Source organism: Patagioenas fasciata, chromosome 5, assembly GCF_037038585.1.
Source record: "Patagioenas fasciata isolate bPatFas1 chromosome 5, bPatFas1.hap1, whole genome shotgun sequence".
NCBI lineage: Eukaryota > Metazoa > Chordata > Aves > Columbiformes > Columbidae > Patagioenas > Patagioenas fasciata.
The window spans coordinates 58,887,427-58,909,249 of NC_092524.1; the positions used below are offsets into that span (position 1 = coordinate 58,887,427).

The window sequence follows — 21,823 nt, forward strand, 5'->3', positions numbered from 1 at the left end:
CTATTAAAAAATCCCCACAATATTACCTGCACAATGTTTTTAAGATAACATGAAGCTCCCAAAGCATTGTAAATGTACTTCTCTGTGTGATCTTTTCCCAATCCACTTGCATGACTTTGTTATGGTGGGAGATTTACTTCAAGGTCACACACTGTTAATGCAACAGGAATTGGGGCTCAGTTTTATGGAAACAACCTGTTGTGAAAACGAGCTACATCTGTGCTGTGAAAGGTGTACATCCTACAGGCCCATGGGTCGGAAGGTGTGTACAGAGGGAAGTGGGAAGAGAAAGTCTGATCTCTGCATTAAACCTTCTGCAGAATTATCTTCTACCCAGCCTCCTTCCATGGTGTTGTCTATGATGCTAGGCAAGTAGGTAGAGCAAATCTATTCATGTGTGGCAATTGATTATGCTTTATTCATTATCTGGGTCTCTCACTTGAGCTTGAATTGAAAAGGTCTTGTGCTTTCATCATTGCCTTTCATGTCTTTGAGAGCTGTGTTATGAATGTCTAATATGCCAAATGTACTGAAAAAAATGTTTTCCATTGCTAACTCAAACCAAGCAGGAACTATTTTAATTTCTGTTTTGTATCATCCAGATACAAAATTATGTACAAGTACTGCCTTATGTTACAGACATGTTCTGAAAATACACTCATTTCTATTTGTGTAGCAGTTGGATTTTAATAAGAACAGCATGAAAAGTCTCAGAGACAGTTCAATAACTCAGTCTTTGGAACACGTTTTGAAAAGTGCAGGAAATAAGGCAAAGGAACCACATGAGTACACAAAATACTGAAAAGTTATTTAAAAGGTGAGTACTGAATCAGGTAGATGTGCTATGAAAAAGCATAGTATGTAACGGTGAAATTGCAGGTGGAAGTAGAAAGAGTAATCATAAAAAGCCAAATTAAATTTGCATACAGATCTTAATTCTTGCATTCTTATCTATTGAGGGCTTGAATTTTCTGCTTCAAGAGTAATATAATATATATAATATAATACAATAAAATTGCACAGGTTTTGTATATACTCTGTGACAGAAACAAATGTTGAAAAAACCAAGAAAATCCCAACCTGCAGAGCCATGGGGATAGTGTACTCTCTTCTAGATCAATGTGATCATGTGATTTGGGTGTGGTTGTATCCTAATCTGTTCTGTTTCATTTTTGTGTTCTTTCACATTCTTTTTGAGTAAGAGTGTATCTTTCTCTATATTTATGCAGTGCCCTATGCAGTCAGATTACAGCCCTGATAGCAGCTGTGAGATGTTTAACGCAACACAAATATTAAATCACCTTAGCATTGTCAAAATCATGAGCAGCCCATCACAGAGACTGGTATTTTAAAAATGCAATATTAAAAGGTTGTCCTTGACCTCAGGGATTTATAAATTTAAAATAAGAAACAGTACATAAGACACAAGCAGACGAAATAATAATATGATACAGTGGTCCTATCAGAAAAAAAAAAAAAGTTTTTTTTTGCATTTATACAAACATAATTGAGAGCATTGTTGTATCTTTCATATCAAACCAGCTTGCCATTGCTTTCCAGAGCTGCAGTTAAAGGTCTAGCTATTTATTCTCCTCCTTGGCACTAATGGCTTTTCCCTATAGTAAGGAAAATGCAAACAATCTATCAAGTAATATATGATAGATTATTTGTTTTGTTTCCTGCTTCCAAAGCCCTGTTGTGTCCACTATTTATTACCATATACAAACATAATTTTGTAAGGTATAACAAAAAGGGACAATACATTAAAATCTGTATGATAGTAACGGTGAACATTACTAGATCAGAAAACTAACTTATGCAATGTTACAGCATTACACAAGAGAGCAGGACTCAAAAGATTTGTGACACATTTCTGCTTAAAAATGAGAAGGGAATAGTGAGAAAATGACACTTTTGAACAAAATGCCGAAGCATTATTGAACTTGGAAGAGAAAGATCACATGTGCATGTGTCCAGCATTCACAAACAATATGTAGATGAAACATTTGATTAGTTTATAAAAGACCTGCAAGTGTGAACATTTTAGATCTAGCATAATTCATGGTAACAGTGAAAAATACTGTAAAGGACAAACATAAAAACCTGCTGTTTCAACGGTGTAAGCACATGGGCCTTCTGGTAGAAGATCCATAGTTTCTATTAGTTTGGGAAACTGAAAATGTGCCTGCTTCTGACACAAAGAACCAACATTCCCCTTGCTAACAGCCATCAGGATTGTAAAATCAGAATGTCAGGGAACTTCCAGTTTTTAACATGACCTGTACTGAATAGCTCCTTTTCATTTTTTTCCATCTCTAATTTCTTTTTTCCTCTTCTGAAGCCTGTGGAAAAACAAACCACAGCTAATTCAGTCTTGCCTCAGCCACCTACTTAACCTCCACCATTGAGGAACAGAGCTGTTTCAGGCACAACAACAATTACATTCCTGCATAATTAATTTTATAAAACCATTTATAAAGCCATTCCTATCACTGAGCATTCTACATTACTATGTATTAAGTATTGGACTGGCTCACTAAAGTATTCAATTTGTTTCATTGGAAATCTTTCACTGAAAAATGTCTTTCCAAAGTTATAGAATATCTTCAGACTGACACAGGATGTACAAGACAAAAAAGTTGTGCCTTTTGTCAGACTTCCTGCCCGCAAGTATTTACCAGCCCTAACAAATTTAAACATATTATTGTGGTACCATTATTGAACATTTTCAATCACTTGTAAATTCTTTCATTTCAAGATAAGACTAGGAAGAAGAAAGATTTCCTGGGAAACGCAGAGCTGAGACATAAACTAAACCAAAGAAAACAGGCTATATATCTTAGTGAAAATGATTTCTTCAATATTACATGTGTATAAAGGGTTGATATTTTGCCAATCTCTATTTTTCTTGTCCTCAGTGATAGACTGAGGAAAAGAGCGTTTTACTATGGCAAAAAGGAATCCTTCTGGCATGTTTAGCTGTATTATTCCCATCAGATGTTCCTTCTGGTTTGGGCTCTTTTTATTTCTCAAATAATTATTTTTATGGTATCTATGGTTATAAAATATTATCCTTACATTTACAACTGGAACAATACTCTTGAGGAAGTTTCTTCATGTGTCTCTTACTCAGGAGGTAAAAAATAATTGATAGAAACAGTAAAAATGTCATCAAAACTGATCATTTTCTACTGGTGATTACATAATATCCTGTAATAAAATGAAGATTAAATAGACCTAGACAGAATGCAAGGTAAATATAATAAGGCAAACAGAACTTAGTTCAGGTTTCCTTTTATAGTTTAACATTATCATTAAAAAGAACAGTGAAAGCTATAATGATAAGATGCTACATAAAAGAGCAGCAGCAGGGAAAACAATTAGAAACAGTACGGAAAAGGAAAATTGTACAGCATAGCGATGTTTATAACGCAAGAGGAGGGAACCAAAAAAGAAACTGAATTGGGACTATGACATAGATAATATAAGCTAATTTCTAGTACTACTAAAGGTATATTTGTAACAGAAATTTGAGCAAATAAACACATATGTTGGAAAACAAACAAACAAACAAAACAAAACAAACAAAAATGACAAAAAAAAAAGTGAGTAGAGGAAAGTTCTGGTTCCTTTGTCAGAAGACAAACAAAGTGGAAAGACTGGAAATTTTGCATGCAATGATAAACAGCAAATGATAAATACCCGTATGTGGGTATGTATAAATAACAAAAACGGAATTGCTAGAAGTTGTTTACAATGGAAGTAACTGCAGCATCTTTCCTTTGAAATGGCATGAAACCAGAGAAAGCACTAAGAATGAAAATAACAGTTCACCTTTGTAGTTAGCAAAAAAAATACAGCAGAGATTAAGAAAATATCGAAGATTTATTAGAATCCAGAGATCTGACAGCAGTAATGAGTCCATAAGGCATGTGGACTGTTTTTCATTAATTTTTTGCCAAACACAAACTCCCCTTTGGGCTATTGCAAACACCTAAAGCCTCCACCATAACCAGTTCAAAGCATTACTAATTGCAGGCACTTCTAAGGATGAGTTCAGGTTGAAAATGTCAGTATCATAAGATGCTAGAGGTTTCAGAGTCTAAAGCTTTGTAAGTTGTGAGAGTACCTTCAGAGTTCTTTCCCATGAGGGTCGTGACACACTGGAACAGGCTGCCCAGAGAAGCTGTGGATGCCCCATTCTGGGAAGTGTTCAAGGCCAGGTTGGATGCGGCTTTGAGCAACCTGGTCTAGTGGAAAATGCCTCTGCCTGAGGCAGTGGGGGCTGGTACTAGATGATCTTTAAGTTGCCTTCCAACACAAACCATCTTATGATTCCATGATTCTATGATTCTACCTCTTTTTTTTTGAACTGATAACTGATATTTAAAAAAAAACCCTTCATGCGTTTGTTTTTTCTGTTGTATACTTCCCCTGTGTCTGTTGGTTTTCCTGTTCACCATCCATATATAGATATCATATAGATATATATATTATAAAGATCATATAGAAGTAGATTCTAAACACACGCAGAAATACACGAAAATGCTTCCTCTTTCTGCATTATCCATACGTGGAGAATTCTCAAAAAAAAAGTTGTTCAATGTTGAGTTTTCTCCCTCTCAGACATTTAATATTTAGTGATTCACTGTCATTTTAAACTTTATTCTTTATGAATAACCCTTTCAGCCAGAATACAGAATAATTTATTCTGTTGATCCAGAAAACCATAAGAACATAGTGACTTAATAGATGGTTTTTCTCTCTCTTACTTTCTCTCCTGTATACACATAGGCAGCTCCTGCCCTGAAATGAATTCTCAGATCTAGTTTTGTTTTATACCGGTAGTAAAATTACTAGCCTCAGGAATGTACTTAATAGATATATATCACTAACACGATAACAAAAATGTTCTGCTTACTGGCCAACTATTGAGAATCTAGGTGCATATATTCACTGCGCCAAATCTTTCACACTGCAGGAAAATAAAGGATATTAAGGAGGTGTGAATTACAAACTGAACATTATCTTCATCTCCAAGTGAGTAAAGCATGTTGGATATGCTGGATTTATTATAATACAAAGTTCTTGGCTTTTGTTAACTTCCGTCAGACTGTCAAGCATCTTTTAAAAATTCCCAGGATTCAGGCTTTTTTAACATCAGTTTGCAAAGGAATTATTTCCTGACTGAAAGATATTTCAGGGCCATGAATTATGGCTTTGAAAGAGACATCTTGGATAATGTAATCCAAACACCTGCTTCAAGTAATGATGGTTTTATATTACCCTTCCCATAAGTGTATTTAACCTCTCTTTAAATACATCCAGTTATTTTGCCTCTACCTTGGTGGCATATTATCAAACTGTCTGATTAACCTCAGTGTTGAAGAAAATGTCTGTATATCCAGGCTAAATTAATCTTTCTTCCAACTAAATTTCTGAGTGTTACTTTTGCACACTACAAATATTCACGCTTCTGTATTTCCTGTTTTCAGACATTATGATGGATGCATCTTCTAGCATTTCTCTCTCTTTAGACTAAAACAGTCTCTCCATGATTCTCACACTGTCTTTTAATGAGCTTGTCTACATTATTCTGTACTTCAAGTACAGGCAGCCCGGTAGTATATAAAATTATAATGATACCCTCCCAGCTCTTTGAAAAAAAACTTTGCTTCTATTTCTTTAAATACGCATATATTATTCTCATAACATCTTCAGATAAGTTCTCATTTTATTTTGCATTAGTGACAGAATCATACTCCTTAAATATATTTTATTTTACTTTATTCTTGTGCTACAAATTTCTCCTCCAGTTTCTCACCTTTTGTGCTGTGAAGAGCAGAATGGAAAAATATCTACTGGAAGAATAAGGATTTTTGTTGTTGTCTTGATTTGCTTTTTATGTAGTAGTTTCTCTGTGCTGCATTTTAATTGCTAGGTGCATGCCTCTATCAGTGGAATAACTTTGAATGTAGAATTTTGCTGAATATTTTAGATTTCTACATTTAGGGCTTTTTCCTGACAATATTGAAGAAGGGCTTGACTATGACCTCAGGAATGGTAAAATTTCTGACTCTCCTAACATTGGCCAAAGGGAAAATTGCATTCATTTTTAGATCAAGGTTGTTACAGTCAAGGGAAAGCTGCCCTAGTGATGAAAGTTTTGCCTCAGTCTTCAGAGTGGTCAAGATTTCATGTAATCTATTTTATGAAACAGCTGGCAGAATCCTCTGTGCTGTAGTAACTGGGTGATAAATAGCACTGAGATAGTGCTCAGTCAATAGTTAGAGAGGGAGGTTATGAGGATTTTCAGTGCTGGGCAAGGGAATGGGTTTGGCTTTAACTCCTGTGAAGTATTGCTGTACATTTTAGCTTTACACGCTCTGGCTACTGTTCCAATGGGAAAAAATTACCGTGACTGAAAAAAAATAAGTGTTTCGGCAGTCTCTAGCCAACTGTTGATAGCTGCTCTTTCCATGTGTAGTGAAAACTGTTCTGTGCAGAAAAACTTTCTTGTTTATGTGTCCTAATACAGAAGATGCTGGATGAGAACCCAGTCTCCCCACCGAAATCTATACATATTCACCTGTTGCCTTCTGTGAGGGCAGAAACAGGGTCTTGAAGTGGGTACAATGACAACAGAAATAATTTCATGTTTTTCCCGCCAGTCACCTCATTGAAGCACCAGAAGTAAGGCTGGCATGAGAGGAGAAATGCAACTGTGCAGCTGGGACACACCAAGGGGGTTAGGAGAAAAGGGAAGAGAGGGTGCTCTACTCAACCCCAATAAGCTTGTAGGCTGGCTCAGCCCATCTTGTCCAGTCACACATGAGGATGGAACAGTCTAACATAGAGTGTAAAATAGTTCCTTAAGGCTCCAGGTGCATTTGATGAGCTTTTTTCCAGCAAACAACTTTACTCATAGAAAACAGTACGGAATACAAACTCATAAACCCAGCTAACAGACCCTAGAACTTTGTGCCTATGTATAGCCATGGCTGATGAGATAACTTCAAGAGATAAAGGAAAAACCTTTCCACTGGTAATGTTACAGTTTTTGATACTTTCATTCACAAAGTATTGCTGCTTTGCCAGGGAGATGGCACTGCCCTGCAATTGATCTTTTTTTTCTTTGTCTCTGCAATTTGTATAAGGATAGGACGAATTAATCACAGTTATCTCTCCCTCTTATGCAGTGTCTCACATATGGTTTCTATGTAACGCTGCTGTTAGCTTCAGATTTTAGCTATCAGGACTTTGCAGGGACATTTAGGAGTTGTTATATTTATGACTTAGTTTATGTTTCTTGTCACTGATGCAGATTCTCCATCTCCAGATTCTTGCAACAGTGAAATAAAAATTCAATTGAACTTCTCTCTAGTCAAAAGATGTTATATTAGAAGGCAAACAGGCACTTAGAAGTACTAATACTCCTATCCAGGACAGAAATTCAAGGATTCCTTGCTGCTTCTGGATTTTCAGATTTTGCAAAGTTGTTTGCACAGTGCTGACCAGAGGGTTGAAGCACCTTGTTTCTACGTTCAGTGTAAAAAGAGAAGTTCTTAGCAAGCTTAAATTCTCAATCTCAGTCTGCTTTTTCCGGTAGCTCAGCCCCTGAACATGTTTGTTTTTCCTGTCTAAGAATGCAGGCTTGTTGTGTGTCATTTTCTTGGAAAAAATGAAATAATGGTATCTCAGTTCCTGGAGAAGGACCTAAGAAGATTTTTTTCTGGATTCAGTTGTTGCAGTCAGTGTCTTTGATGGTCTGACGCTTCTTATTCCTGCAACAATCTGTACTCACCACTCAAGTATTTTTAGATGAAGGAGTACAATCAATGTCACCTTGAGTGATCTCCATACACAGACAAAGACTACGTGAGGTTCTTTACTTTCCAGTTTGTAAAGCGAAGATCTACAAAAAAAAAAAAAAAAAGAGAGATTTGGAGATTTGCATCAGAGTGTTTTTGGCAGCAAGCGAGCTAAGTAAAAAAGATTTGCAGTTTGGTTTGCTCAGGTGGAAGGAGAGAAGAGAGAATTAGTCTGGATTTACAGAATGCTGCGGTTTCTGTTTTGATATTATTTTTGGATCAGTATTCAAGCAGATTCTCTTTCAACAGATTCTGGCTATGTTGGATAGACTCCACCCTAACAAAAAGGATTCTGACCTCTCAGAAATAAAATTAACATATTTTTTAAGATAACTTTTGAAGTAACTAGAAAATATGGAAAAATAGAGATTTGTCCTAATTTCAGCAAACCAAGAGGTACCCCTGAGACACAGAAAAGTAAAAAGTAGAGTAGTTCTAAAAAAAAAAAAAAAAAAAAAATTTGCCTCTCAATGTACCTAGGTAAAAATACAAAAAACCTGAAAAGCAAGCAAGGAAAAGAGTACAAAAATCAAAGTTTGCAACATATCATATACAGGATTGTGAGAATAAGATTTTCCTAATGATTTTTTCTTAAGATATCAATTTTGGACAATACACCTGATGTTCAGTAGTTAACTCAGAAAACAGAATAATCATGTAATCATTTGTCAGAGTATGTATTTACAATGCAAATTAGATCAGATAATTTAACAGTGATGAGTGTACAGATGAAACCTATGAATTTTACAAACTGTCTACTCTTATGGTCTGAAGATAAAAGAATACAAGGAGAAAATTCTGCTGGCTGTTTAGGACAGAAGACAGAAAGATTAAAGCCTTACTTTGACCAGTTGGTCAAGCTAGTATAGGAATATCTGAAATCACATTACGTTTGTAGGCTTCTTAACTACCCAAATTATCTCTTGGTCCGAAAAAACAACCAACCAACCAACCAACCAACCAACCAACCAACCAACCAACCAACCCAAGGTCTAACAAAGAAAGGCTTCTACATCGTCAAGCAGAAAACTTATGACCTAAAGAAGGAATAATCAACCCTGGACTTATGACAACCCGAGTGTAAACAAGTAACTAGGAAAGTCAGAGTAAAAGCAAAGTGAACAGACTGAAACAGAGCTGTTGATATTTATCCTAGAAAAGCACAGATTCACAGAAGAACAGAGTAAAGGATTAAGCAGTCGTCATTACCACTCCACATTTTTACTTCTCTAGAGTGTCATTCATGATGCCCCAGCAAGGCTTCGTCTGGTGAACTATAGCGAAAGATGTGGCAGCAAAGTAACCTTTTCAAAACCAATAAGTAATGTTTCAGTAATAGAAGGAAGGCAAGACAAACAGAAAAGGCATGGAGGCACAATGTGTGTCCATAGAGTCAGAAAGGCACAGCTTATTTCAGCTACCAGAACTTTTGGAGAGCTTTGAAGAAGCAGTGTCTGCCTCCTTCACCTTATTCCTAAATTTTGTCTTTTAACACACCCTTCTACTCTTCTTTTCTCTGCCCTTCACTTTCCCCAGTCTTCGTTAAAACTAAAAGTCACCATGAAGAGATGGAAGTTTTTTCATCCCACATGTCCTCATTGTCTTCAAGTACAAGTAAACGGGCTATCTGAAGGTAATGTGTGCTTTACAGTGTGTAAATTTTCAGGCAGGTAATCTTGAATTAGCCCGTTGTAATTCCAGGGAAAAAGCAGATGGTTGTAGTTTTGTTACCATATTACAGGGATCTCTAGTTGCTTCACATAACTGCAAATTGGTAAATGAGGTCTGGTGGAAGAAAGCACTATATCAGCAAGCAGAAGAAAACAGGTCCCTCAGGAATCCTAAAACTCAGACATAGCTTCCTGAAAAGAACAAAACAACGAACAAGAAACAATACAAAGAATAAGAAATAGCCAGTCTATTTCCACAAGGGACAGTTCAAAGGAAGAATAAAAAGATAGAAAATAGGAAAGAGCAGTCACAGAATAAACACAGTAAATAAATTGCCTTGTGGTGGAAGTAAGGTTTCTTCATGATCTGTTCAGTGTATGAAAGACTATGAAAGTAGCGTTTGGGGTGTTTCTTTAGCCTCAGAAACATAAAATGTTTTACCTTCCTTTTGCTGGGGTCTTTGCTGAAAAAGTTGGAGCTCTGATGTGAATGACTGTGAAGAGAAGCCTTCAGATTTCTGAAGGCAAACCTCAGATTAGATCTCTATTGACAGACAGAGTAAGTTTTAACGAGATAAGAGGCGTGCTTAACACTCCCTCACCAGACCTCCCTTCTCCCGCGCCCTTACAGATTTCCTCTCCTTGTCCGCACACTCCGGGGTACGCAAGATGCCCGGCTCCTCCCTCCGCTCCCGTGCAGGGGAGCGGGCATAGGGCGGCAGAGTCAGACACGGGCTGCCTCGCCCCCTGGGCAGCCCTCTCCTCCCTCCCGTCCCTTTTTCCTCCCTCCCCTTCGCTCCGGAGTCCGGAGGCGCTGCGGACGCGGGGTGCCACCTTCCTTCCGCCGAACTCCCCGCGCGGTGGCGCGGAGCAGCGCGGCGCAGCGCGGAGCGGTCCCGGCCATGGGGCTGCGCGCCGCCGGGCTCATCGGCTGCTGCTGCCTGCTGCCCATCGTCCTTCCCGCAGCCCCAAGTAAGGCCGACAGCGGGAAGTGCTGGAGGGGGGCGGCGGGAGCGGGGTGAGAGGGGACACTCGGCGTTTGCCGCGGGGAGCGGAGCAGAGAGGGGGGGCGAGTTGGGAAAGTTTGAGGAGTTTGGCGGGGCGGGGAGGAGAGCGGCGGCGGGACCCCTGCAGCCCCCCGGGGGCAGAGCCGCCCTGGCTCCGGCCAAGATGCTGGTGGTCTTGAGGGAGCTTTTCCTTTGCATCTGACTGAGCGCATTTCTTGTGCCATTTGCGTGGGATGTCAGTAGCTAGTGGTGGCGTTTCAGAGGAGCATTGCTTAGTGTGTTTGATGCAAACACTTAAACAAACAAACAAGAAGTATCTGAGAGTTCTTGTCCTTAACTTATGTTATTCATGCACAATTTAATGAAAACAGTGACTTTTTTATTATTATTATTTCATCCAACCTAAGGTTGAAATGAATTGAACACTTATACTGCAAGCTGTTTTAAATGGACTTTTTGTTTTTCTGACTAAAGGTACTTTTGTGTTTCAAGTAGTTCTAAAACAATGCAGTTGGAGTAGTATGTTGTGAAATTACATACATGGATCTCTTCCAAAATTTCCCTTTAAAAGTAGCGTATAGTGATGTTACATACACATTGCATATGCTAAAGTGGCTTAGCTTGTACTCTTTCATAGTTAATTCCTCATGTCATTTCACTTACCTTATAGTAACGCTATGTTTACATGCTCCATATGAAGTTAATCTAAAATTTTATGTTGCAAAAATATATATTTGGAAAAAAAAATCAAACAAACAAACGAACAAACAAACAAACAAAACCAAACAGAAAATAATGCAGTCTGGGTTATTTATAAACATTGGTCATGTGTAGGACATGATATGATTTTTTTCTGAGTGATGATTTTTCAGTCTTGATGTCATAAATCTCTTCTTCCAGGCATAAACTGTAGAACTGGCTGCCACCCAGAGAATGGATTTTGTGAATTTCCCAGTGAATGCAGGTAAAAAGATGTCCGTCAGGGCTATTAGCACAGGAACAGACAGCTTCAATGTAAAGTCCATGTAAAACAGGCAAAAGCTGAAATGATTTGCCCTCTGAAAATATGGGACTGTAATGAAACAGCACTCTATTAGGATACAATAACTGGAATCAAAGGACATAGACATCTAGGTGCCTTTGTAGTCTACTTTTCCCAGTAAGAAAAGACTTTACATTGATTAGCATTTATTTCCTTTTTTCTCCCTGAATGAAATGATTTTCTACACATGAACTGCTTCTAATATCCCAGAAGGATTGACGATATCTTTGTTCAAATGTGCTGCAGAGTCCAATTTTGTATCCAAAGTTTATTTATTGTGCCTGAAAAAGGGGAACATTGTTGTAATTATGTTTGTTAAAAATAAACTATGCCTCTATCTTGTCTTTTATCTCTTTCAGGTGTCAACCTGGTTGGCAGGGTGCTCTTTGTAATCAGTGTGTTCCTTTCCCTGGGTGTTTGCACGGCAGCTGCGCTAAGCCCTGGCAGTGCATCTGTGAGGAGGGTTGGGTTGGCAGCCTCTGTGACATAGGTTTGCACATCCTTTCCTGTCTTTGGGCAAGTGAGATGAAACAGCCCCATCTGGTGCTGGAAACATGCAAAAGTCCTTCTGGATAACCAATTTTAAAAGATTTTAATGCTAGTGCCAGACAACAAAGGGATTCTGGGCAGCGGCGTATAAGCCTGGAACTTTTATGGTAATTTAGGCCCAAGCATGCAGTGTCTTTCGTGACTGGGCATATGTGTGAGCAAAGTGTAAAGTCAGCATTCTATTTTGAACACTGATTATCAGGGACAATGTCAACAGGTAACTGCTCTCTTGTTCTCATATAAGACCTTTCTATAAAAATACCAGTTGTCTTGTATATATAAAATTTGAAATATTTATCTAGGACATTATATATATTTTTATATATATATTTATATATGTGTATATATATATGCTACTTCCTTGCTATTTTTTTAAAAGAAATCATTGTGCTTATTTCTTTCTTTACTTAACTCAGCACCGATTCAGTAGAGGAGCATTAGTATGACTGAGAAAAAGGTCTGCCTGGACAGACTGCCACTTCCCTCTCAGGTCTGAGGGGTAAGCACAGCTCCCTTGCCAGTCAGAATGAGCCAGCTTAGCATAAACAAGCTGAAGAACTGGCCTTTTCTGAGCCGGTTTATTTTGGCTGACACAGGCAAATGTTCAGCCAAAGAGATCTGGTGGCACCAAAACACCAAAACTGCATGATCATCCAGGAACCTGTGCATGTTCAGCACATGTAGCTACAGACAGAAGAGGACAGATGTCCAGGGCTTCATTCACTTTTCATGTGTGTCAGGCTGTCATTGTTACACAGTTCGTGATTTATGGAGCATGCCCATGTTCTGCCAATGAATACCCAAAACAGCGATTAATGATGACACAGTTCGAACTGGATAAAATTTTCAAGATGACTAAAAGACTCAGGTAGTTCACATCCTTCAGTGACATCAATCTTGGCGCAAGGTACTCAGGTGGTCATTTAGCTTCTCATCAGTTTTTTCAGCCCATACTCACCAGCTACACACATAAGCATAGAAAGGCTTCTTAATCTAAAGCTAGTCCCGGAATGTTTGCAGGAACTGTGGTAGCAATGGTGCAGATGTGATTAGAAGCTCTCAGAGATGTCATTCAGGGCGCCTCTCACAGATGTGTTTGTACCTGAGACAACCACCTAGATTCAAATTACGATTATTGAGGAGGAATGGGTCTCTTTGTTGTCTGTCATCTACAGTCATAGATTTCTAAAACTAGACAGAGCAACCCCTCACTGCCACCTTAGGAGGCTCAGTTCTATTTCTTGTCAACGACTTCAAATGATGAGATTTTTAAAGATACCATCTTCACATCCAAAGATTCCTGTAAGTTTTTCAAGCTGGGCATACTTTTAGAAGCCTAGCTGAAATTCTAAATACTAATATATTTTTACAATTATGAGTCTTGCAATGTTTGCCTCTTGCAATTGCTACTTATGATGCAAAATGATGCTTTGGAAATTGTATATGTATCTTTATGGAAAAATGTCATTTTAATATAAATTCATAAAGATAATTCTATAATTAAAAAAGGTACCCCTTGCCTAAGTTCAGATACTATAATTTCTGTCAACACTTAAAGTAATCTCAGAGTCTTCTTTGCCAATTTGACTCTAGATCCCCATGAAGAGCTGCCAAGAATATTCAGCCAGAAAGAAATAACCATCTTTTCATCTGCAGGCACATGTTATGTTGAAAGTCTCTCATCTCAGTGGATTTACCTACATTAAATGCGTTGTTTTGTCACAAAGGATCAGAAGTAGTATCCTCCTTTTCTTGCCACTGTGAGGTTGCTGAAGATTGTTATCCTGACTCAATAAAGCACTGAAAACTCAAATGGGTTAATTGCTCAGCCACCAATCTCATTATCCTCAGCCAAAAAGTTGGTGTCAGTTCCCTGGCTGTATAAAGTCAATACAGACTGCTGTAGCTTAGTAACAGGTACCACTAAATGAAACTTGATTAAATTAGGAAAAAGGAAAAGTTTTGAAGAATTTTGGAGTTCACTGTAATTTAAACATAACTCTTTTAAATGTGGAAATACAAACCCACCAATTTCTTACAATAAAGTACCAGACTCCTTCTTTCTCTCTTCTAATACAAAATGTTTGTATCTGATGAGAGCAGGTCACAGTTGTTATATTTTTCACATGCATATGATATAGTGCCATTTTTTAGCTAGCGGAGACAATTTTTACCTTCCGATAAGAGAAAGCATGCAAGAAAGCTACATTGTTGCTTCTGTGGAGATTGATGAGTGGTCATGAGTACACAGTTTTGGCATTCTCTTTAAATTCTTCCTTTTTGCAGCTATAGAAAGTGTAATATTTGCCAGGCAATTTCTAGCATAGCCACTATTTTAATGTTTTCAACTGCCAATGCACAAGGACGGTAAAATTGAGAATGGAAAACTGTGGGAGGGTCTGAAGTTCATTTGTCGACTACTGTAAACACCTGAAATATTTGTAAAATATAGATATAGTCTCAGTAGCATATTTGCTTGCTAGGTGTGAGAGGAAAAATGGGTGATTTGGACTGGGGGTGATACCTCTTTTTCTGTTTTCTAGGAAAGTTAGTATTCTTGCCTTGGATCATGGAAGTTTCTTTCTGAAGTGGTTTTAGATCACCAAGTGATTTGCTAATGCATCTGAATGTGTAGCTGTTGTTTTTACTATGGGTGGTCTTGTCCTCAGTTTGGGTTAACTATGGCCTTCCCAGTAATTTATAGGCATGCAGATTATGGGTTGGGCTTAATCCACTGTAATGTACCTGTCACTTGACTGCTTTGCCAAGGCACATGTTGGGAAGCTGTCATCAGGGTACAGTGGGAGCCCCTTATGCCTGTGCTGGGCGTGCATGAGGCAGGGTCTAGAAATTCTGCTGTGACATAAACTGCTACTGAGTGTGCCTTCCTCACAGAAATACTCAGCGATTGCTTCACTTACTGAAGCATGGCAACTTACTTTTATGCAAATATTAATTAATTTATTGCTAATTTATTGATGCCATTCATAATATGTGTCAATATACCTTCCTTTTTTTGAATTCTCATCTTAGACTCAGTTATCACTTGAAGCAAGTAAAATGGTTGTTGGACATTTTAGAGATCAACTGGAGAAAAAAACTTAAAATGGGCTATTTGGGGCTACTTATGTATTTATGCTTTAAAATGACATGTTCCAATAAGCTTTTAAGTTTTGCTTTAAAATTAAATCCCTGACATTAATTACTGACAGTAGCATATGTGCATATGTTTGTGTATATAAATATATCTATATATACTTATCCATATATCTATTTCAGAGAGTTTTCTTGCTCAGAGGTTCATACTTTAGTAGCTGCCTTTAAAGCTTATGAAAATGGGTGGCAAACAACACTGCTCCAAAGAGCATTCCAGGTTATTTTGGTGCTAGTGAAGAGCGGAGTTTACACTCAAAGTGCATGCAAAGTGGTTGTCTTGCAATGAGAACAGGCTAATACGTTAGAAAATAGAGTCTCTTATCCAGGGAGGATTGTATTTGAAAGGTAAGGCTTTTGAAATGTTTTACTGTGGTTAAAATTTTGCAGTACCTCATGATACCACCTCACTTTCATGTTATGGTATGGGAAGTAAAATATAAATACCCTTAAATCCCTTTCCATCTTCTTAGAAAGTGTGCACATGCATTTGAGGCACCAGATAACTTGCAGTCAACACTTCTGTGCAGCTGCTCCATTAGTTGGCTAAAATACGCACTTGTTTGTTTATTTATTTTTAGTTATTTTAAAAATTCAGTAGTACTTCGAGTGGGAAATGGCTCAGCTAGAAATTGTAAAGAAAATGAGATATGTGACTTTGGGTCCAGACGTCATACAGCTCTCTCTTCTGGCACGATTGTGTAAGGGTTGGATGCAGCTCAGTCAAAAGATGAAATTTTAAGAGACTTTTGTAACTTGCTGTTATTATGAAATTATTTGTTCACAAGCATGTAATGATAGGCTCACTGGCACAGAGTAGGGAGAATTCCATGTTCCTGACTGCTTTATCATAATTCTGCTCATGGAGAAGCCAAGATTGTGCAAGGATGACTAGACATAGTCCTTTCTCCCCAACTAAAAATTTATTCATAATATTACTGGAACAATTAAAATCTATTTGCAAGTGGGAGCTAGGAAGAGAGAAACAAGCTGAAACTACTTGCAGTAGTTGAAAAATCTGAACGCCAGATTTATAAATCAGAATTTATAAAATGCAGGATGAAAGACCATTAAATTATATTTTATTTGAAGTATTATATACTATTACTGACTCTTTCTCATTAGATTAATTGAACCCAGGTTTTTTTTCTCTTTTTTTTTTTCTTTTTTTTTTTAAAAAAAAAAATACAAACAAACAGATATTCACCCCTGTTCTGCAAAACCCTGTACCAATAATTCAACGTGCATAGAGACTGGTGATGGAGGATATATTTGTCTGTGTGCCCAGGGATTTACAGGAAAAAACTGCCATCTCAAAAAAGGACCCTGCATTATTAATGGGTAAATATTCATTTCTGACATGAATTCAAAAACACACTCCTACTGACTATTGTTCAAAATGTTTTGCTAAGTGGACATATCCGTGTGCTAAAATATACAATGCTTCTGCTAGTTGCTGACATTTTTATCACACTTCACAAATCTGATCTGTTCATATTGTAAAGATTTACAGATTATAAGCATGAGTTTGTGTGCATAATTTGAGTACTAAAACTGACAATTTGCACATTTTTTAGTGGTGAATTTGTGCCTTCCTATGATTTTTGTGAACAAACTTGAAAAACTTCCTGGCCCCTGTTCTTACCTGTAGAGAGAGCTAATTGTATATACAAACCATATACAGTAATAAGAACAGTAGCCAAGGCACAAGCTGCACAAAAGCATCTAGTACACCAGCCTGTTATTTTCTTAACTGACATTTAATGGTATGTCCATAGTTTACTGAAGAAGATAATTTCACTTCCAGCAGAACAGAGTGTGAGAGGACATTGTTCTCCATTCTCTGAGAAGGTATGAACAGCAGGCTGCGGGACATGATCCTTCCCCTCTGCTCAGTCCTGGTAAGACACAACTGGAGTGCTGGGTCCAGTTCTGGACTTCCTAGTACAAAAAGGACATGGACTTACTAGAGGGAGTCTAGTCAAGGTCCAGGAAGATGATTAAGGGTGGGAACATCTCATGAACAGTTTTCCATAATGAAACAACATTCCTGAAACAGCAGTTCCTTTTCTCTAGGAAGCTGTGTCTTTTTTCAGGAAAATGAAGATCTGCAAATCTGCTTTCAGTTCAAAAGGACAGCCACTCCATAAATGCTAACACTTCACAGTCCACCAGAGAGCGCACCTCACATCCTGGAAAGGGACCTCATCATATGATGTCATCTCACTCACATCTCACTTCCTCTCAGTTCCTCTCTAGCTCAGTGATAATGTTAACAATGTTGAGATTATTAAGCATTGCCGCTGGCTCCTTCATTAATGTTCACAGATGGAACCAAGACAATTCATAAATCAAAGTGATTGTTCTAGCCTGTTTACAAAATCAGGCAGATGTATCTGCCTTAGTGACATGTGTGTGATGTTTTGAAGTTTTGCTCTGAAACAGAGTAGTGAGTGGTACTTTCTAAAATGAAAGCAGAGTATTTAGAAAGCAAAGAAGTGGTAGGTCTGTGCTTCCACAGCTAGCTCTTCATGTACCACACCTTCCTGAATATGTACTAATGCCAAGAATGGCATCCATGGATCCATTCAAGCAGATTAATATCAATACCTTATTTATTTAAATATATTTAAATTAGGCAAGTACAACTCAGTAATAAATAAAGAATACATTTTTGAAATTCCTCTAAGTGAATCTGCTTTAGCAGGTGTGTTGGACTAGGTGATCTCCAGAGGTTCCTTCCAACCTCAACCATTCTGTGATTCTGTGATATTTCCCCTTAGCTGTTTTTTTTTAAATTAAATTGTTTAAACTTCTGAAAGTTTCAGAGAAAATTTCACACTTACATTCTCCAGGAATTTCTTTCTGCTTACCTAGAAAGTGCTGTAATTCAATCCACCCATGAGAGTTCAAAGTTCTACACATTGCTACATCCAAAACAGCTTGTCAGATTTTCCATGGGACCTGTAAAGCTGAGGGTGCTAGACTCTCCAAGAAGACCATATTTGCTCATTTACTCAAGGTCTGTACAACTCCAGCTTCTGTGTTTTGCTTAAAGCAGATACAGTGGATAGTGATTATTTCAAAATTCCTTGTTTGCATTATCACCTCAGGTTGTCATGAACAAATACTATGTCAAAGGCCAGGGACAACCACACCTTTCGTTTTCCTGATACTACTTCCAAACTTCCAATTTGTTCTTTCAGTAGCCTCTTTTTTAGCCAACATTTACAATGAAGGACAATACAAGAGGACAGAGTAGTTTATGTGGAAACAGCAAAAAAACAGGCAGATGATTCCTCTAACACAATATTCAGGCTCTGCTGATGGGTGGCCACCAAGTGTTTCAGTCCCCAGTAAAGCCAGAGGTGCTTGAGGTAGTCTCTATCATAGCTGCTCCCAGAGCAATGGGAGTCAAGAGAAACTTGTAGACTTTGCCAAGTGTTATTGACTTTTATTAGTAGAAGGTAAGTTTTAAAAGCTTTGTTCATATATGACAAACTGCCATGAAAGTGTGCTTTGAGATTTGCAAACCTGTGACCCATGGCCCCTTTTCTGGCAACACAACCAGCTGAAGGACCGAGTCCACTTTTCCTAGCTCCACTGAATTGACACATTTGTGCCTTTCTGTCAATGAGTGGCCCCATCTTCTGGCATTGTACTCAGCAAGGCACAGATAAATTGAAAAGGTGAAAAAAGGTATCTCAGTGAATTTACATCACTTAAAACATAGTATCAGGCAATTAATTGGTCAGTTGTCAAAGGGTTTGCAGAAATACTTGGTTTCCTATGGTCCTGTCATCACATTACAGTATTTGCCAAGGCTGACACTATCGCATTTATATTTTTTTCTTTGCTAATACAATACATAGATTATCTTATGAATAATCAGGTGGAAAAGAAAGCCATGCTGCTAGTGTCTTTGTTCAGTCTTGTCTGAATAGTTGCTCAGCTAAATACTTATAAGCATATGAAAGCACTGGGAAGATTAATTTGAATAAATGTTTGAAATAGTTTAAAATCCCTTCACAGCTTTTCAGTTTGAATTTTAATACTGGTGTATTAATCTTGGCCAAAGGGTCGGCAGAAGATACTATAATCTGTATTGACAAAGCTTTTGAATAAGCTCATTCTTGATTCGACTTCATTGACTTAGTGGATTTGCATTTAGAATTGGCTCTTTGAAAGAAAACTACCTCCTTTTATTATATGAGATCTTTCCTAATAGCTTCTTTGTTATTTATTCTAGCTCTCCCTGCCAGAATGGAGGAACATGCATTGATGACAATGGTTTTGCACCACATGCTTCCTGTCTGTGCCCTTCTGGTTTTGCTGGTAACTTCTGTGAAATAGAGAGAGATGACTGTGAATCCAACCCATGTGAAAATGGAGGAACATGTACAGATATTGGTGTAGGTTTCAACTGTTTTTGTCCCCATGGCTATACAGGAAAACTCTGCGGCAGCCGTGTCATGCTCTGTGCAAGTGACCCATGTGAGAATGGAGGGACATGTAGTGAACATCCCCAGGGAGGATTCAAATGCATCTGCAAACCACAATTTGTTGGTGCAACCTGTAAACATCCCAGCCAAAATACAACCCTCGCTGGAGTGAATATGGAGACAAAGCATACGCAGAATTACAAGCCATCCCCAAAATCTCTTCACAGATCCATGCATCATCAACAAGAAATCCTGAAAATAACAATGAAAGAAACAATCCAAAACACAGACCCCTTGCTCAGTAGAAGCCAGGTGATCTGTTTTGTTGTACTGGGCTTGCTTACGTGTCTTGTTGTCTTGGGTACAACTGGAATAGTGTTTTTTTCAAAATGTGAAATGTGGCTTGCTAATGCCAAATATAGTCATCTCCTACGCAAGAAAAAGAACTTTTTTCTGAAATCTAACAATGGAGAAAACCTCTCAATTAATATTATCTTCCCAGAGAAGATCAAATTGACGAATTACACTAAGAACTACACTGCCATCTAGGCCCTTGAAAGCTGAGCAGCAACTTGTAACTTTCCTTAGCAATATGTAAAATATCAATAGATTGAACATATTGCCTGTGACTGGCCTCAATATTTGCAGGTACATTTGCTGTAGCTTGCGCTGACTGATAATGATAAAACATAACGTATCTGTATTGTTAAGGATTTTTTCATTGTCCAAAATAAAAGTTGGGTTTTTTTAAAAAAAAGGCATCAAAGAGCAGGGAATGTTAATTTGATTTCTTTTACGGCTAATTTTTTTTTTTTTAAATAAAGATAATTTACTACTGGAACTGTATTGCAGCTTTCTTGTCCTGTGCATAGTTTATTTTGAAAATACAGTAGCTGTAAATTACTCAGTAATGCGCCCTTTTTTTTTTTTTTTTAATAAACAGCAATTAAGGGTTATACTGGTTTATTTATTCATTTGTAAATGCTATGGTACAATGAAGTCCACAACAAGTGTCTCTGCCTAACTCTTCTTCTATCTGTTGTAAGGACTTTAGAGATTGCAATCAACAGGAGCACATTCACATCATAATTTGTTCTAGTTACATATAAAAATGTTAAAGAGGTGTTCAATGTCTTTGGTCATACTTTCTGTAAAGAGATCTGGCAGAGAAGTAAAGGATCTGACTCAGACTTTTCTGTAAGTATTCTTAAAGGAATTCTGCCAAAAAAAGTATCCTTCATGCCTATGTCACGGGAAGAAATAAAAAGATGAAGTGTGTCACCTGTAAGAGGACAGTTGCTTTTCACTCTTCATTTCTGCTTTTTCTCTGTCATATTTCAAGGAGAGGACAAGATTTTTCAAGAATCAAAAGCAGTACTGGCAAACAGGCAAAGACTCAGGAAACCCACAAAATTGTTAGGGGTCTGAGAGCACTTAAAGTCCCTGGGGCCCTCACCCACCCTCTGCCCAGGGCTTTTGGTCCTGATCTGAGCTGTGGTGTAGGAGTGCTGGTTTCCACCTCAGACCTGTACTGTGGGCAGGCTATCTGCTGGATGGGAACTTTGGACCTGTGCTCCAGCCCTCTCTCCTTTTGCTGCTGGCAGGAGCCCATGGGTGGACCCTGGACCTGGTTCATCACTTGCTGTGTCTGGAACTGTTGATGGACCCTACTACCAGCACCAGCTCTGGCAGTGTGTTCAGTCTGTGTGAGCCTGTGCTGTTGGTGAGGGCATGTCCCATCCTGTGGCATGACCCTTCTGGGTCTCCCAGCTCCACTTCCTTACTGGACAGCCTGTGTCTAGCTGGTCTCTTTCAAAATGCAGTGCTTAAAGGTGACTTTAGATACTGTTAAGTAACAATTTGCTTCCCCAGATACCTAAGACAAGGATATTTAGCAGTGTCTTCTAAGCTATCTGATGCTATCATTAACAGCTGCTCAAATTGAAAAAAAAAAAAAAAAAAAAAAAAAAGCCTTAAGGCACATACAGATCATTATCCTAAGATTTTTTCTGTTGACATTGCTACAAGTATATAGCAAGTTTTCTGTATTGCTGATAATCACACATATCATAGCATTACAATGAAGTGC

At 38.0% G+C, this 21,823-nt stretch overlaps 1 protein-coding gene and 1 long non-coding RNA gene across 2 annotated transcripts; one reads left to right on the top strand and one right to left on the bottom strand.

Moving 5' to 3' along the window:
- Positions 1-3,604: 3,604 nt before the first annotated feature.
- On the bottom strand, positions 3,605-10,506 carry LOC139828136 (uncharacterized). The gene is made up of 3 exons (XR_011739440.1): positions 10,376-10,506; positions 9,984-10,059; positions 3,605-7,915 (listed from the first exon to the last, which is right to left on the bottom strand). It is a non-coding gene; the product is annotated as an uncharacterized lncRNA (long non-coding RNA).
- Positions 10,116-20,663, top strand: DLK1 (delta like non-canonical Notch ligand 1). The gene is made up of 5 exons (XM_065840277.2): positions 10,116-10,513; positions 11,449-11,512; positions 11,950-12,080; positions 16,492-16,633; positions 19,542-20,663. The coding sequence occupies exons 1-5, from the start codon at positions 10,444-10,446 to the stop codon at positions 20,281-20,283; spliced, it is 1,149 nt and encodes a 382-aa protein (XP_065696349.1). The 5' UTR covers positions 10,116-10,443; the 3' UTR covers positions 20,284-20,663.
- Positions 20,664-21,823: the final 1,160 nt, after the last annotated feature.